Genomic DNA, 16,907 nt, shown 5'->3' on the forward strand with positions numbered 1-16,907 from the left:
AGGGAAAACAGAAGTTCATGCTATCAATTTGCATGTTTAAAGAAGTTGATGGTAAATCAATTGTATGCATAATCTTTACATACAATTATCTGTTAAACATCATAGTTTTTTGTCAATTGTTTCCTTTTTTCTGTAAGGACAGTGAAAAAAAGAATACTGACTAATAGGTACTATTACATGTGGCTGCTTTACTGAAACAATTAATTTGAAGCAGTTGATGTGAAGTTTTGACTTCAATATTTATTGAGAGATGGACTACCTTAAATTTGGAAGTGTTTGGTAAATTTATCATTGAGATACATGTACATGTATGTTCATTGTGTAAGGTTGTGTTTATATACATATGGAAAACAGTTTTGTGTAAAGTGGATGCTCTTTAATGATGTGAATAAATATTGTATGTGTGTGTATCCAGTCAAAGGAGTATGTAATCAGGGTGTTGCTTTAGTTATTTTTTATGGTTTGAAAATATGAGATGCAATTTTCTACACCATGTCATTTCTGTACATAAATGATGGAGAGATATTATTTGTTTGGGTGACTGATAGGCATAACCTTTATTATGTATGAAAAGTAAAATAAATTACTTTTTAATTTGTCAATTTAAGAAAACACCTATAAGTAAATCATGTTACTAGAATCTATACAAAAGCTAATTTATATATTGTGTAGATACACAGTGTATATACATGTATGTTGCATCACTACCAGTAATAAGCCAATCAAAAAGTATCTCCCAGAAGGATTAGCAGAGGTCATAGGTCAAGGTCATACTTAATGATTGAATATAAAATGTTTTTAACTCTTTATAAAAAGTGCTTCTCAGCTTTTTAGTCTTATGTTTGCTAAAGGGATAATAGATAGTGTGAGACAGATCCCTATTTATTACTAGGTCAAGGTCACAAATATTGAACAAGTTTAAGTGCTGTTGACACCATGTAAAGAGGACCATTGTAGTTTTATTCTTAATGATTGCTACAGAGATGACAGAAAGATAGAGAACACTGCCAATTGATTTTTGGTCAAATGGTCATTGGTCTAGATCAGTCCGCTGTTGAATACAGCATGTGTGCGGGATACACTTGATTAATACCTTTTGATTTTTCAGCCACGTGCTTGCTACGTACATCGTAGGGAGAAAATACCTATTGATGTCTAGGTCAAACTCAAGGTCAGCATTCAATGATGCCATGTTCCAATTGTTTTTCTTCAATTGAAAACAATGTACATTTTATCTGTTTTGTTGGTATGAGACAATATTGGTTTATTTTATGAACTAATTAATACAAGTTGTTACTGTTGTCAAAATACATGAAGTTGATATTTCATTGCAGTGAACATTTTTTGCTGGAACACAATATGTGAATCTCAATATTTAATACCCCTAATTACCTGTATGTGGAGAAAAATAAGAACTAGCACTTCTATTATTATGAAAATGCTGAATTGTTTCATTACAATAAGAATGTGTGAATATCAAGAGCATATCAGACCTCAGCAGTATGCAGAGATGTTTGCAAAATATCAAGTTGTACAAGTTGTAGTCTGTTTCATTTAATATTTCATTAATACAAAAGAAGTAGATATGAATATGACAGTTATAAAAAAAACCATCTACATGATAATATCAAAAAATGGTTTTTGATTGATGAAAACCTGATCAGTTGATATTGGTTCATTTTCTTCCGAATCACTTCTGTACCATATTGCAGATATGTCAGTTACTCCACAATTTAATCAAAATTGATAAAAATGGGTCCTTGCTGAAAAGATTTGTGATGTATTGTGCACAAGCATCGAGTTGAAACATTTTAACACAGTGTGAACATTTAAGACATAATCTATAACAATACATGTATATCAGTATGGTGCCGTTCAACAAATGCATATCTCTTTTAGAGCTGAAATTGTACTAGGTTTTTCCCCCCAAAAAGAAGAATTCGAACTAAATTCAGACATCATATATATATATATATATATATACATATATACAAAATACTTGCATTATAGGAGGATATTAATTGGGGGCCGGCATGTGGGTGCCCTTAAGTAATATCTTTGTCTATCTATCTGTCAACACTTTCTATGGCACACTATAACTTTACTCCTTAAGAAGATTTTCTTGAGTTTTATACATGTATAATACATGGACTAGGCAGAGGAGAGAAAAAACCCTTTGGATTTTTATACATGTATACTGATATACCGGTATCACTTTTGTTGTTACAGAGTTATGGGACTTGATTTGAACATATCTTAATGTATGAATATACAAAGGATTAGTTTCAAGTTCTAGCAACTTAGAAAACATCTCCTGGGATTGGACTTGGGTCTTTTAAATATTGACAGCATTTTCTATGGCACATGATATCTTAAAGTCCAGAAAAAATTGAGGATGGATGCAATACCAATTCAACTACCAGAATAGATACATGAAGTTCACTGGTAGCTAGAGCACCCGATAGATATATTCATTGCAGGTTCCTTTCTGACTTGTCTGAGTTTTGCACTCAGCAGTCCCTTTTACTTCCATTTAATGGGGAAAGTAGACTTAATCAGACAATCTGAATTTACTCCCTTTTTAGAACCAAAAATTAGCACTATCATATTACCTTGTTGTTTAAGCTGGTTTAGTACATGAGGCTTGTATTGGGTGTCAGAGTATTGATTGCTCTACTGGGGACTGGGATCAGTGGTTCCAGCATTACCTTTGTGACGGAAAGGTCCCAAGTTCGATTCTTGATCCTGGTGTCGCATCAAACCTAGGATATTAAACATATATAGGTAGTGACCTTGCCTTCTCAAAGTAACTAACATTAGAAGTGCTAGGCGCAAGTCTTTAGGCTAAACCTTAAAAAGACTGAGGTCGTATGTCAAGGCAGGCATAAGCATGAAAAAGAACCCTCACTTCTAGGACCTAGAGCACCATACATAGTTCAAGACATTTGTCACTACACCAAGAGCTACATGTTGATGTCTCTATGAGTGAAAAATTCTCGAATGGGATGTAAGACGACATACAATCAAGCATAGCAGAATCTTGGGGACTGGGATAGTTATGAGATGTAATTTCTTTCAGAGTTTTGGGTGTGGGAACTAGGTTACATGTAGACTGAAATTGTACAACCTCAGTGTACCAGCAGTGTCATTGCTTTACGTAATTTAATTCTAAGACTGCACTAAATGTTTATTCATAGTTACACCTAGCAAGATAGAAATGCTTGTGTTGAAAAATAACTGTTGATAAAAAAATTTGTGTAGCACTATCTCGTATTTCAGATAGTTTGTTCTGCACTGATTTATTCTGTGTTTAAAGTAAGATTTACTTCATAAAAGTGACTAATTGTTCAATAATTATGAAATGCCTGTATTGTACCAACATTTAATTTCTGTGTAACAATTTATGTTTGGAGAGTGATAAATAGTTATGTGAGTTGAATGTCTACATCCGTGAAAAAATGTCCATTTATTGTGTAAAAGTTTAGTCATGAATAAAGCACCTTTCAAATGGAATGAGTTTTCCTTGGTTTTTTTTTAACTCCCCGGCTTTATCTCTAGGGAGATTTTCTGATCAATATTTTTTCCCCTCTCAATACTACCGACATGTTAATTACTGGTATACATGTAATGGGGATTTAAGTTTCCAGAAATAAAGGGACAAGCCATGTACTAAGGGGAGATCACTATGGAAAGTGAGACAATATAAAAACCATTCTTTAGAACAACTGACCAGTAGTAACAAAATCTTTGTGATGCTTTTCACACACAGTACATATCTGTATAGAAAGTGTAGGGCCACAGTAGGGTGCAAATGATTGCATAATGAAAAAAATATTTTTAACATCATTCCTACACAATGTGCAAGTATCCTTGAATAATGTAGAATCAAATTTATAGACCTGGGGGCCACAAAAAGGCTGTAAAGTTTTACACTGGAATATGTAGGGAATTAAATCAGTTTTAAAAAATCTGATGAAGATCGGTACAATTTTTGCAATCATGGCTCATACTACAGCAGTGCCGATGTGACAAGGAGTGAGTCCTTTGAACCTCGTAAGTACATGCATTGCCAAATTATTTTCCTCGCACAAAAATTTACTTTTTTATCAAGGTATACTTTAATTAATAAGCAAATGCCAACTTTAGTGATATGTTTGCATTAGTAGACGTCATATGTATTTATTTTGCATGATTGAACTTCCTTCAGTGTCGAACTGCAAGTTTTAGATAGCTTCTTCAAATTAAAGGTTCATGTCAGCAGGATGCTAAATTATATTGAACATTAAGGACAATCAATCTATGCATGCATTGATATATTGCTGCTAAGGGGATTATGTCAGTTTGATAAGACATCCACTTATAATAAGTATATAAATTAAATTTCTGCAGGCTTTAATTGCAAGTTTTCTGGAGGGGCTTTATTTTCTACCTGGCTGGACACAAAAAGATTTCAACAGAGTGACCTTTTAACCTGTAAGTATTATTGCTTTACTAATATTGACAATCAATATTGCTTACTGTATAAAGTTATATAACTCGGTCATAGGAAGGGGTAATTTACCTGGACAGGTAGACTTTGTTTAGTTAAGTACTATGACTTTCCTCTGACAAATACACTTTCTTCACTTGTGAGCTCTTGGATAACTTTATGCTGTGTTTAAATGGGACCTTTACAAATTGTCCTCTTATCATTCCTACATAGGTAAAAGTGCTAAAAATATCAGCACAGTCAAAAGCCTGTGAAGCGCGACTATTGATCAGCTGTTAGCGGCCGGCTCTCGTAGATATTTCTCTCAATATGTGAGCGGATATAGCAGACATAAACATTGCAATCTACAGGTAAGAGTTTGCAAAATTGTGCAATTTTATTTCCTTTGCATGAAACTAATCTTTTATTTAAAAATAAGTCTTTGTAGAAGTAAGATAAGACCAAAATAAAGGAAAGTTTATTTAGGGTTTTTTGTTTGGTTTTTTTTTATTTATATAGTTATATTAATTTGCAAAAATGGGCCTGTATCATTTTTAATGAATAAATTTGCTCAAAATATATAGACAGCCATCAGATGACAAACAGTGAAATTCAAAGTATAATTTGTCATCAGTTTATAAAAGCCTTTCACCCTAACTAATCCCCCCCCCCCATTACCATAAGAATTAAATGAACATGGTGTATTTTGTAACTTGCATTAAAGACAGGACAGCTAGCTGCTGTACATTACATCCCCCCCCCAAAAAAAAACTTTCCTTTTACATGTACCTCTATGTTTGTTTGTCATCAGTGTGTTACCCTTACAGAGTACAGTTATTCAATGATTCAGTCTATGACTTCATGCTCTCTAGAATTAAGGTAGTTAATTCAGAAATGTAGGAGTTTTGATTCTTTTGACTCTGTGTAATTTTTTCCATCCTCCGAGATTTAACAGAAACATGAACATTTTTTAGATACATTTTTAAATGATACATATTTGAATGAATTTCCAACACTTCTAGCTCAGATTTGAAAAAAATTATGATTTGAATATGAATCTGATTTAAACCTGCATATTGCTCATGTACATATATATTGTGTGTGTATGTATATATGTGTATGTGTGTGTATATAGATATAGTTATGATAATATTTATGACTATATGTTCCTTATGCATCGTCTCTTCCTTGATACCTTTAGTTGCTGATATATGTTGTACTTTATTTGCAATGTTCATACATGTATATATATGCCCATAGGGACCCATTATTTGGTAATAAACTAAAGTATCAGTGTCTGTAATTTGTCTGTAATGTTTATAGCAGTAGCAGTACATGATGTCACTGTTGACAATAAATGTGATTCGGTTTTTCAATTCTACTCATTTTTTAATGAAAAGTTGTTAAAACCCTACTTTTTGCAAACCCTTTTCTTTCAGAAAATGTATTTTCTGTCACTTAATTAAGGTCATTTGAAAGATAACTCCATGGCATAGATATGAAGTTTGTCCTTTTCTGCACTCAGATGTTTTCTGACAAGAAAACTGGAAAAGAGTCATTCTATGTCAGATTTAATGAAAATGGAGGGAATAGTTATCTCGATTCTGTCATAATTGAATTTAATAAATCGTATTGCTCAAAATTAGTAATAAGAACTGAATTACTTGCAGCTAAATAGGTCTTTAAAATCATGATGTGAGAGAGAGAGAAAGGGGATAAATAATTTTGTTTTTAATGTTTCACATTATTTTGGGAAAAAAAAAGAAAAAAATGATTTTATGTATAGTGAATTAGAATGAATTTAAGCTGTGTGTTTTAATATGTTTGACATAATGGTGAGTAGCAGTCTGAGTTTATAAAGTCAGTGGAATATTGTTTACACTTCAGCTTCCTTATATTGACATCGTATGGTCATTGGAGGAAGGATGGACATATCTTATCTGTTTATATCCAAGGACTTTATCTTAATTCTTTAAATTTATTGATGTACTTTGTTCCAAGTAAAGGAGACTTGTTACTTAGTTTTGTTGTGAGAGTCACATATATCTTCTTAATGCATGATTATTCTCAAAATCCTGATAAGATAGATTAAGGATGATATGTACATGTAGAAACGTGATTTGAACACAGACGTGTTTTAACTAAGCTCCATGATAGAGTACTCACAACCAAATAGTGCTTTTATATATATAACAGTTGATGAATGAAGAGAGGTCATTGTTATGTCTGTAGTTTCAGAGGTACAAGTTGGTGTACTTGTTGAAAGTGATAACAGTGTAGTACAAGGAAGTTTAATGGCCCATTCTGTTTAAATGCACCAGTAATTAGCCCCACATTTCGAAACGCAAAAGTTTGACTGGTGTGCAAACTATTCCCAGACTAACATGCAATATATTACTTTTCAAAAGATTTAAAGCACAGAGTTAAACAAATGTGTGTAAAGTTTGTACCTCCAGGGAAAATGTTGCAATTCTGCAGTTTGGAAGTTTATATCCATAATGGTGACACATGGTCCCCATTTGTCAATATAATTTTACATCATAAGGAGAACAGTCATTGTGATTAACGGAAGGATCAATTTGCATGCTTGTAATAGTTTTATATTTCTCGTGAAGAAAAGAGTATGCAATTTAAAATAGATAGACTGAAATGCAAATGCAGTATTTATCAGTATAAGAAAATAACATCATACATTTTATCTCCAAAGTCATAATAAATTTTCACAGGACATGGTAACATAATTAATGTATATGTGCTTTGTGTGTGTGCTTTGTCATCCCATATTACAATTTATAATAAGTTTCAGTGGCTTAAGTGTTGTGAAGTGGGATGGTGCACAGTGTTACTTGGTCACCCAAAGGTTTTGGTGGTCCAGTGGTTATAAGGGTGTTCACTTTGCAACTGTGTAGTCCTGGGTTTGATTCTTGATCTCAAGTCATGGATCTTTCAGATATGGAGGTCCCATGTCATGGAAATCCCCAGCATGATAAAGTACCCTTGTGTAGTCCTGGGTTTGATTCTTGATCTCAAGTCATGGATCTTTCAGATATGGAGGTCTCATGTCATGGAAATCCCCAGCATGATAAAGTACCCTTGCTGCTACATCCTTGAGATTCATGCCTTGGTAAAAAAAATAATTGTGGAAACTTCATATAAAGCCTATGTTACATCTCTATATGCATAAATAAAAAAAATTCTTGAAAAGGATTTCAAAAATATACAAACAAAAAATATTCACTCAATTAAAGCCAACAAACTTTTCTTTTGCTTGTCATATTCAATCCTTTCACATGTTCAATTTCTACAGAATCATTTTGCTAATATTAACCAAACTTGGCACAAAGTATCTGTAGGTGTAAGGGGAGTTTTGTTTTTTTCAAATGATAGGTCGTGCTTCTTTCCATGGGAGATAATTGGGTTTTAGGGTGGGTTGTTTTATTTTCAAGAACCACTTGGCCAGAAAATCCATAATTATATAATAAGCTCCCTTATTTAGTGTAGATTAAATTTGGTTTAAACTATGACCTCCACAATAGGGATTCAAACATTTGCATAGATTATCTTCTTCTTATGCAAACATCCTTATGTAACCTACAAGATTCAGGTTTGTTCAAATCATGGCACTTAAGGCTGAGACGGGGTACAAAAGGGGTTCAAAGTGTAGATAGAAATATAAAATGAACAAAATCATTGTGTTCTCAACAGTCTTTGTCTGAAAGTGTGCGAGTCAGACAAGGGTAAAACGTGTCAAATTTATAAGCATCTTCTTGAAGAGTAGATTCAAATTTGTTCACACCATGATCCTGGAGTAAGGGCGGAGGCAAAATAGGAATTAGTTTCATTTTTGAAAAAATAAGGTAAAAAAATATATATATATATATATCTTCTCAAGAAACTATGCAAGCATCCTCATGTAGTGTAGATGAAGGTTTTTTTTAAAGCCATGACCCTATAGGTTAAGTTGCCACAATACAGGTTTAAAGTTTTAACTAGGTAACAAATTTAGAAATAACCTTAAGAACAATGTTATATATACATGCACATCAATTTGATATTTAAGTCTCTTCATTTTAGTGTATAGTTTTAAGTGTGTCCTGTACTGCTGAGGGCCACTGTAAGAGTGTAAGGTTTTATAAAGGGGATCTCTCTAGAACCACAACGATACAGTTAGTGTTGATATGGAAGTATCCTCACATAGTGTGCAGACTCCGTTCATTCCATGACCCTGAGTCAGAGTGGATCTACAGAAGGGTTTATAGATTCAGTGTCCAACACATACAAGTCTGTTATGTGGTGCACATATTTGACCATCGTTTCTTGATAAAAACTAGAATGGATACAGATACTTTGGATTCTGATAATGGAGTTAGAAAGATTTTTTGTTTTATAGTGTTAAGCTTTGTCTTCATTAGGTATTGAACACACGTTTCCACCAACACCTGTTCACTATCAAGTTAAACAAATGAATTTGCAGTACGTGCTATTCATGATGCAGGATTGCCTCGAAATCTTTAACTGAACTTCAGCTTTCCTCTAGATAACATCGATTAGAGGAGGTATACAGGCTTCTTGATGTATAGTTTACACCACATTCTCTACAGTCATTTCTCATCTTGACCAATCATACACAATGTTTGGAGCAAAAATATCATTCTTTGACCAGCGTGTTCTGTAAATAAGCTTATTTGAAGACAGAAGTCCACGGTATCAGTTTATGATACAGATACAATATAATAAGAGAATTTCACATTTTAACACTATCATAAATTAGCACAGTAAATTGCTTCAGCATCAAAGGCATTGAAATATGAACACCCCCTTAGTCCCCACTTAAATATAAGTATACATGTACCATTGGCTGGTAGCCGCATTTGTCAAATTGGACTTGCATGCTATTGGTACTGGTCTAAATCTATATCATGCACATGAACCGGTACTTTATTTTAGTGTTTACTACTTTTAAGGTATTCAATGTACATGTATAATGACCATATTTCATATCTAATAAATGGATGGTGGAATATTTGTAATCATGATATCATTTTGAAGGGTTCATCAAATAAAAATAATCTACCATTATAGGAATTTTCAAAATTTTGTTTACTGCTTGATTTATTTAACCTAGAATTTAACATTGAAGTATATGGGAAAAGCATGTTTTATTACAATATTTTAAAAGCAAATCATATTTTCATAATAATCTCATGGTAGAAAGTTACATACACTTTCTTTTTATGAAAATATGAAATAAAATTAATCATTGACCACACACATTAGAAAATTAGATTTTTCTTATTTTTACAAAGGGCAGACAACTCTTCCAAAAAGTCTTAAGTGCAAAAAGGTCAGCTTCTAATCATTTACCAGTCATGTGAATTTCATCTGCTTCACTTTCATCATTATTTAACAATAAATATTTATGTTGATCTAAATCCTTCAAAATTGTTCATTATCCTTTCATTATACATGGAATACCTTAAGAATATGATCATTCTTTAAAACTAATTACATGTTGATATTTATATAAAAAAGAAAATTAGATTAAATTTCAGCACATATCTTTAATTTTCATGAAAGGACTACATATTTTCTTTGTACACAACTAGGCTTTAACAGATTCTGGCCTACATATTGACTGATGAAAATGAACCAACATTTTATTTAGATTTCATGATTTATACCAATGCTTGAGGGCTTAGGTTACTTTGTCACAAAGTGTAGATGTTTTAACCTTGTCCAGTTGACTTCCTTATCTCTGAATTAATTCTCATTTTCTAATTTGAAATGGATGATTTAAATGGACATTCTTTAATTTCTAGGATGAAAAAGAATAGGTAGATAAATTGCTAAAAACAACTCTCTCTCTCTCTCTCTCTCTCTCTCTCTCTCTCTCTCTCTCTCTGCAGTACATGTTAAATTAATGAAATAGACATATATGAATTAGGAAGCAAATTTTTAGGAGCCATTAATGATCAACTGAAACCATGAGGCATATATGAATCTTGTTTTGTTTCTGAGTTTGATCTTGATATGTACATAATAACCTCCCCTTGGCATTATCGCTTTCCTCTTAATAATGCTCAGTTTCCTTGATACAATGGGGATATGAATGGTGTTTCAGTATATCACATGCAGGAATTAGTTTGTCTGATAAAGTTTAATTTTCAATAGAAACATCAAATTTGTGACTATAGAGCATGGGTTTTGAGGATTAGAATAACATAAGGAAAAATACATATTATATAAAATGCAGTGAGATCTTTTATTTGCAACAGTATACAAATACAATGGTGGATTGGGGTTTTCAAATGGCCTGAGACTTCCTCTTTCCTCAGTATAAAAAAAGATTGAAAAGTTGGGAAAATGAAGGATGTCTTAATTAGAAAACTTGGTTAGACTGTTAGATGTAAGAATAGATACATTTGTAGTCAGAAATTGTATCAAAATCTTCATGAAGATAAAAAACTCAATATTTAAAGAAAGCAATGAACCATTTTTTGATAATTGGTTTATTTAGAAACCACGGGTTGCATTTGGAAGGGGGGATATCAGCAAAATTGCTAGGTGCACTTGGTTTTAATAATCTTAATTTAAGATTCCTGTAATATTAAAAATATGCTTATCAAACTTTTCATTGCAATGAAAAGAAAAAAAAAATTGGAGGGGACCAGGTTAGCAAACTTTCTAAGGATCAAGTTTAGGTTTGCATTCCAATATCTGTTTTTATGATTAAAAATTAAGAATATCTAGTTTATTGATTATGAACATTGTTGGATTCCTTCTGATAATTTGGCATCAAATGCACTGATTCAGTAATGGAATAACATTTGCGTAAATTTTTTTTTTGGGGGGGGGGGGATTAAAATTTGGAAATGTTTGTCAAACTCCATATTCTGTCCTCTGAAATAGCTACATGAAGGAACTATCTTTAATTCAACATTCAGTTGAAATGAAATCATTCATGCTGATCTATCTCAACATTGACCACACTTGCATGAGTTGAATCGGAGAAAGCACAGATCCTTAGTACATCTGTATATTGCCAAAAACTCCCATTCTGGTGAAAAGCTTACAACAGATAGAGTTTTCATTACAGTATAATTTCAGTGTTAAAGAAAATTTATGCTTCATGTATTTGTGAAATAGATTCTTACAAATTCAAATGTTATTTCTTGCTCCATAGATCATCACTTCTGCTCCTATTCTCAAATGCTGGTAGTTCAGTGAACTTGTTGTGTGTTTGTATCATTAATTGAAAGTTGAGTAACATAGGTACAAACTGATCTATATGTATAGGAACAAACAGCTTCCTGATCAATACACTGAATCATAAACAGGTATGGGGCACAGTCTAGTAATAGGGGGACAACAAAATGATTTATGCATGCAGTGCAATGTTGTTGTCCAAAAGTGCAGCAATTCATGCCCTATATAAACAGCAGTGTATTTCTGTAAAACAGATCACATGCACGATAATTGTGAAGTGTTTTTCCCCCCAAATGGACCAGAGATTCGGTGACAGATGTTGGAAGTCCTTGATTTTTATGGAAATTCAATATCAGCATTAAAGGGAAATAGGTAAAGCTTTGTAATTAAGTATGCTGATTGTTCCATGTCCTTGACTTTTTTTTTTTTTTTTTTAAATATAAACTCTTTGAAAAGTGAAAAAATATTTAATTTGCTTAATTGTGCTAAAAACAACACCTGCATTGCTGCATTTCTCGGTTGAAACTGATAGTTTTTTAATATGCACCACAATACGGAATTAATATCATGAACAATATTGTTGTTTTATTTTTGTCTTTGAGTTTTCATGTTATTTCTAATTTGACATAAAGGCAAAATATAAAATTACAAACAATTGAAATACCCCATTTCCAGGTTGTTACACTCTGAAGAAAGGCTACCATTCACAATACCTGTGATATATAGAAAGGTATATCCATTCGTGATCAAATGGAGATGTGTATATAAAATAGATTACCTATAGTCATGAAATCTGTTAAGTGTCAAACTATAAAGTTGTTAGTGATATCTCATGTATCTTCAAGGTGTTTATATGTTAGAGAATGTACTTAAGAATAAAGGTTATAAACAGATATGACTGCTTTGAATGATAGAAAATGTGTTATCATATATATTGCTTCTATTGTACATATGGGGATTATTATGAATTAATAAACACAGAATACAAATATTCTGCTTTACTGACTGTTTCAGGATGTAGTTATATAGCACATTTTGATATAAATAACCTTTATTGATTTCCATGTAAACGTGTAATTTAACAGGTGCAGATTTAATTATGCTATGAGAGGAAGTTATTGTATGGAGAGTGTGCAGATCTGAGCTGTCTTCCCCTGGAACGGGTGAGAGATTTCTCTGCGAATCTGAGCTGTTTTCCACTGGAACGGGTGAGAGATTTCTCTGCGGATCTGAGCCGTCTGTCACTGGACCGGGTGAGAGATTTCTCTGCGGATCTGAGCTGTCTTCCACTGGACCGGGTGAGAGATTTCTCTGCGGATCTGAGCCATCTTCCACTGGAACGGGTTGATGACAGAGCTTTATTGTAACAGGTTGAACACTATGTGACTCCAGAGAACTGTCACAATGGCAGGATGGCACAGTCTTTCAGGATATCTCTTTTTCAGAACGGGTGGAGGTGAGTACCACAATCTGTCTTAAATCCTGTGTCTACCTACTTGCTTTTGAAAACATTTACAAAATATGTCTGGTTTATGTTATAGCACAGGAGTCTGAAGTTTTAACAATTAAATCAAAACAAAAATCCGCAAAACAAATTAATAGAAGACAGTGGATAATTTTTTTTTGGATTGGATAATTTTTTTCCGGACTTTTATGTTGATTTAATTGAAGAAACTTCAGACTTCTGTGATTGTAGTTGCATCTTTTCTGCCTAGTTGTATTGATCAGTTGTTTTCTCCACTTGTAACGAATTTGATTTTTATTTTGTTTTTCTGTCATAAATTTTTTAAAAAGTTTGTTAAGCATCAACAATACATGATGAAGAGCACTTATGATTTACAATTTCTTACTAACATCTATTTGATTAAGGATTGAAGGATTTATTCTTTTTTTAAATTCACACTGGTACGTACAGTACATATGTGTTGAGTAGACAAATGAACAACATGCACTATGAAAATTTGTCTGCCCACCATTTGGAATTCATATTACATAATTTTCAAAAAATAATCACTCATTTTGCATTCTCTTTACATTGATGTTTTGAATTGTTCTTGTAACTCATGAAATTTTTGAAGTCATCAGTCACCTAGCTTGATACATTAGTCGTAACTGCTTTACTTGAAAATGATGTCACAATTAAGCAAAGTCCAATGGTTCAGCTCCAGAATTTTAAAAAATACAGTAGAACCTTCTTATTATGATGTTTAATTCTCCAAGCTATTTCATCATATTAAGCAGATCAACATAATAAAAAAAAATATAGTCTTTAAGTTTGCATACAAAGGTTAAGGCCATGCTGAATGTAATGTGTTTGCTTTCTTTTATTGAACTTATGTTTTAAAATGTCAAGTATTTTGTGTTTTTATGAAATAGACAAATAATACTTAATATTATCATTTTTCAAACCACATTTTCTTCAATCTGATTTTAAATACAAACTCATAAAATCAGTCCAAAATAACAAAAGTCCATTACACTGGATATTGGTCATATTTTTACTAATTCATGTTGTTTGGTTGATTGTTATTTTTGTTTTGATATGGTGGTCAGAGGCCTGTTGTATTATGGTATACATGGTACAGTGCATTTCTCGGTCTCTCTGCATCAAGTGGGCCAGATGGAAACAGAACCTATAAGGCTAGGATCATCAAACTTGGTGCACATATTCCAAATGATTAGAGAAAGAATTAAACCTACTGTTTTTCATGGTCAAATGTCATTACACAATAAAATTCAAATAAGTACTTTTGTAAGCACAAAACAAAATATAAAGTGTATTAATAAGGCTAGGATAATCGAACTTAATGCATACATTCAATCATTATAGACAGGATGTATGCTGCAGTGTTTCTGTGTGTCAGTTTGTTGTGTGTCTGTTCGTCTGTCAGCACCTTGTGGGGAGAATAAAAAGATCACTAATAAGACTAAGATAATATAACCCCGGAACATGTTTTCCATGGAGAGAGGCAGATTCCTGCTATTTCTCAAGGTCAAAGTCGTGCTTTCATGGCTAATCGTGAATAAAACAGTCCTAATAAGGCGAGGATCACTGAACTTGGTGTACATTATCCTCCATGGTGTTGGTGCCAGATATAAATGTACTTTCAAAAGATTTTTTTTTTTTTGCATCTCATGTTATGCTTTTTTAAATTAAAATTCTTTTTAATCAAATTTTGTTTTTCACATAGTCTGCCACTGACATAGCCATTATTTTTACCAACATGTAATTTTCAGATTTCTGTAACTAAAAGTTAAAACAATGCCCTACCTTATGATGCAATGTGTATCACAATGCTTAATGAGCCATATTTTAGTATTTTCAAAATGATACACTTCAGTAAAGGGATATTTAAATTACTTCAAATATTTTAAAAGGTATATGTAGCAGAATAATAAATACAAAGAAATAAACATTCATTGAAATGTTTTTTTGATTTACTGCTTCTGTTAATAATGGCTAATCTCTACTTGGTTATAGATATAATACGTTGTTTTGGGGTTGCTCAAAGGCACTAATTTTTACACAGAAATATTTTACAGACTTTGGTCTTACATTTTCTCAACCTGACTTTAAAGATTTAATCATATTGAAAGTAGACAGTGAAAGTATTGAAAAATATTGAACCATATCTAGTATTTCATTGAGCCATTGTGGTTCTAGAAGTTAATTTTCTCACTTTCAACGGTGCATTTATACATGGGTCTATGAATGCACAACCACTGAGTTTTCCCTACAAAATTCTGGGTGACATTAATTTTACAAAAATAATACAATTTTTAGGTCACCTGAGTAAACTCAGGTGACCTATTGCAATTGGTTTGCGTCGTCCGTTAACAACTTCTTCCCAGAAACTACTGGGCCAATCTTGACCAAATTTGGCATGTACATGTAGCATCTGTAGGTGAAGGAGACCGAAAATTGTAAATTTCATGACCCCCACCCTAAGGGCCAAACTTGCAATTTAGTGTTTATGTGTAAAACACTTGAATAGCGCATCTTCTTTAGTGTGATTGATACTAAATTGAAGCTAAATGGATATTTAGAAAGAACAGGTAGTCCTTTACAAAATTGTAAATTTGATGATCCTTGGGGTTGGGATTCTGACCCCAGGATGGGGCCAGACTTAGTATATGATATTTATGTGTAAGTTTGCTGATACTGTATAAAAATCTAAATGCATACTTGGGAATAGCAGAAAAGGAGGTACAAAAATTGGCGAATTTCCCAACCCAGGGTTTTGACTCTAGGATATGGGTCCAAATTGATCATATTTTTTAATGTTTTAATGTTAGTACACCTATTATATTATGTGAAGCCTTTCATCAGTGTATGCGCTTTTGAGGGCATTGAAGTTTTAAGAACACATCTTGTTTTATACTGTTGGTGAACATTAGAATTTAGCTTAGATATTCAGAACAGGAAATTTATTTAGATTTCATAGCCTTTAATGGGAGTAGTGCTACTTTTTTATCAATTATAAATAACCCCCTTTATCCACTCCAGTCCCAAGAGAAAAAAAGAAGTGTATGTAACATTGTCACTGATACACTATATCTAAGTTACATAACTTAAAAAACCTTTAAAGTGAAATCCTTAGCTAGCCATGCTATTAAATACCAGTACTTCATTACTGATGCCAGGAGAGTTCACAGACTTTACCTGGTATGCCAGTCCATTGTAGGTTTTTACTGCCTGACAAAGCCAGCTAGTGTTTGATATAGCTAGGTGGACTGAAGTGCCTTGTCCTAGGATACAACATCAAGTAACCAATCAAAAATCAGAACATTGTCAGACTGATTCATCCATCAAAGATCTGAACAAGCAACCTCACAATTGTCAGACTGATTAACCCATCGGAGCCAAACATGCCACACTCCTAAAAGTTACAATCACCACACTATTGTAAAACTAAATGTGTAAAAATTCTGTAATCATATATTGAAAACAATTCGTAGCTCTCTCTCTCTTTCTCTCTCTCTCTCTCTCTCTCTCTCTCTCTCTCTATATATATATATATATATATATATATAATACTGTAAACGTATTATATTTGGCGTGTACAATATTTGGCGGAAATCATTTTTTGAACAAGTTAGCGTAGATTTGATTTAGCGCATTCCTGAATTACTTTAAACATCTAGATTTACGGATGGCATTTAGCGATGTACTTGATTTAGCGGAAGCTGCGTTCCGCCAAAGGCGCTAAATAGAATACACATGCAGCCAAAT

At 32.7% G+C, this 16,907-nt stretch overlaps 1 protein-coding gene and 1 long non-coding RNA gene across 2 annotated transcripts in view; one reads left to right on the forward strand and one right to left on the reverse strand.

Moving 5' to 3' along the window:
- LOC125680001 (uncharacterized) overlaps positions 1 to 16,907 on the forward strand; it is an 88,656-nt gene that overhangs the window by 24,458 nt on the left and 47,291 nt on the right. The window contains exon 22 of the mRNA XM_056153421.1: positions 13,067 to 13,130. Within this exon, the coding sequence (XP_056009396.1) occupies positions 13,067 to 13,130 (64 nt within the window). The remainder of the gene's footprint in view (positions 1 to 13,066; positions 13,131 to 16,907) is intronic.
- Positions 1,539 to 4,727, reverse strand: LOC125678423 (uncharacterized). Its single transcript, XR_008800117.1, has 3 exons — positions 4,562 to 4,727; positions 2,613 to 2,762; positions 1,539 to 1,763 (listed from the first exon to the last, which is right to left on the reverse strand). It is a non-coding gene; the product is annotated as an uncharacterized LOC125678423 (long non-coding RNA).

Source organism: Ostrea edulis, chromosome 2 (genome assembly GCF_947568905.1).
Source record: "Ostrea edulis chromosome 2, xbOstEdul1.1, whole genome shotgun sequence".
Classification (NCBI taxonomy): domain Eukaryota; kingdom Metazoa; phylum Mollusca; class Bivalvia; order Ostreida; family Ostreidae; genus Ostrea; species Ostrea edulis.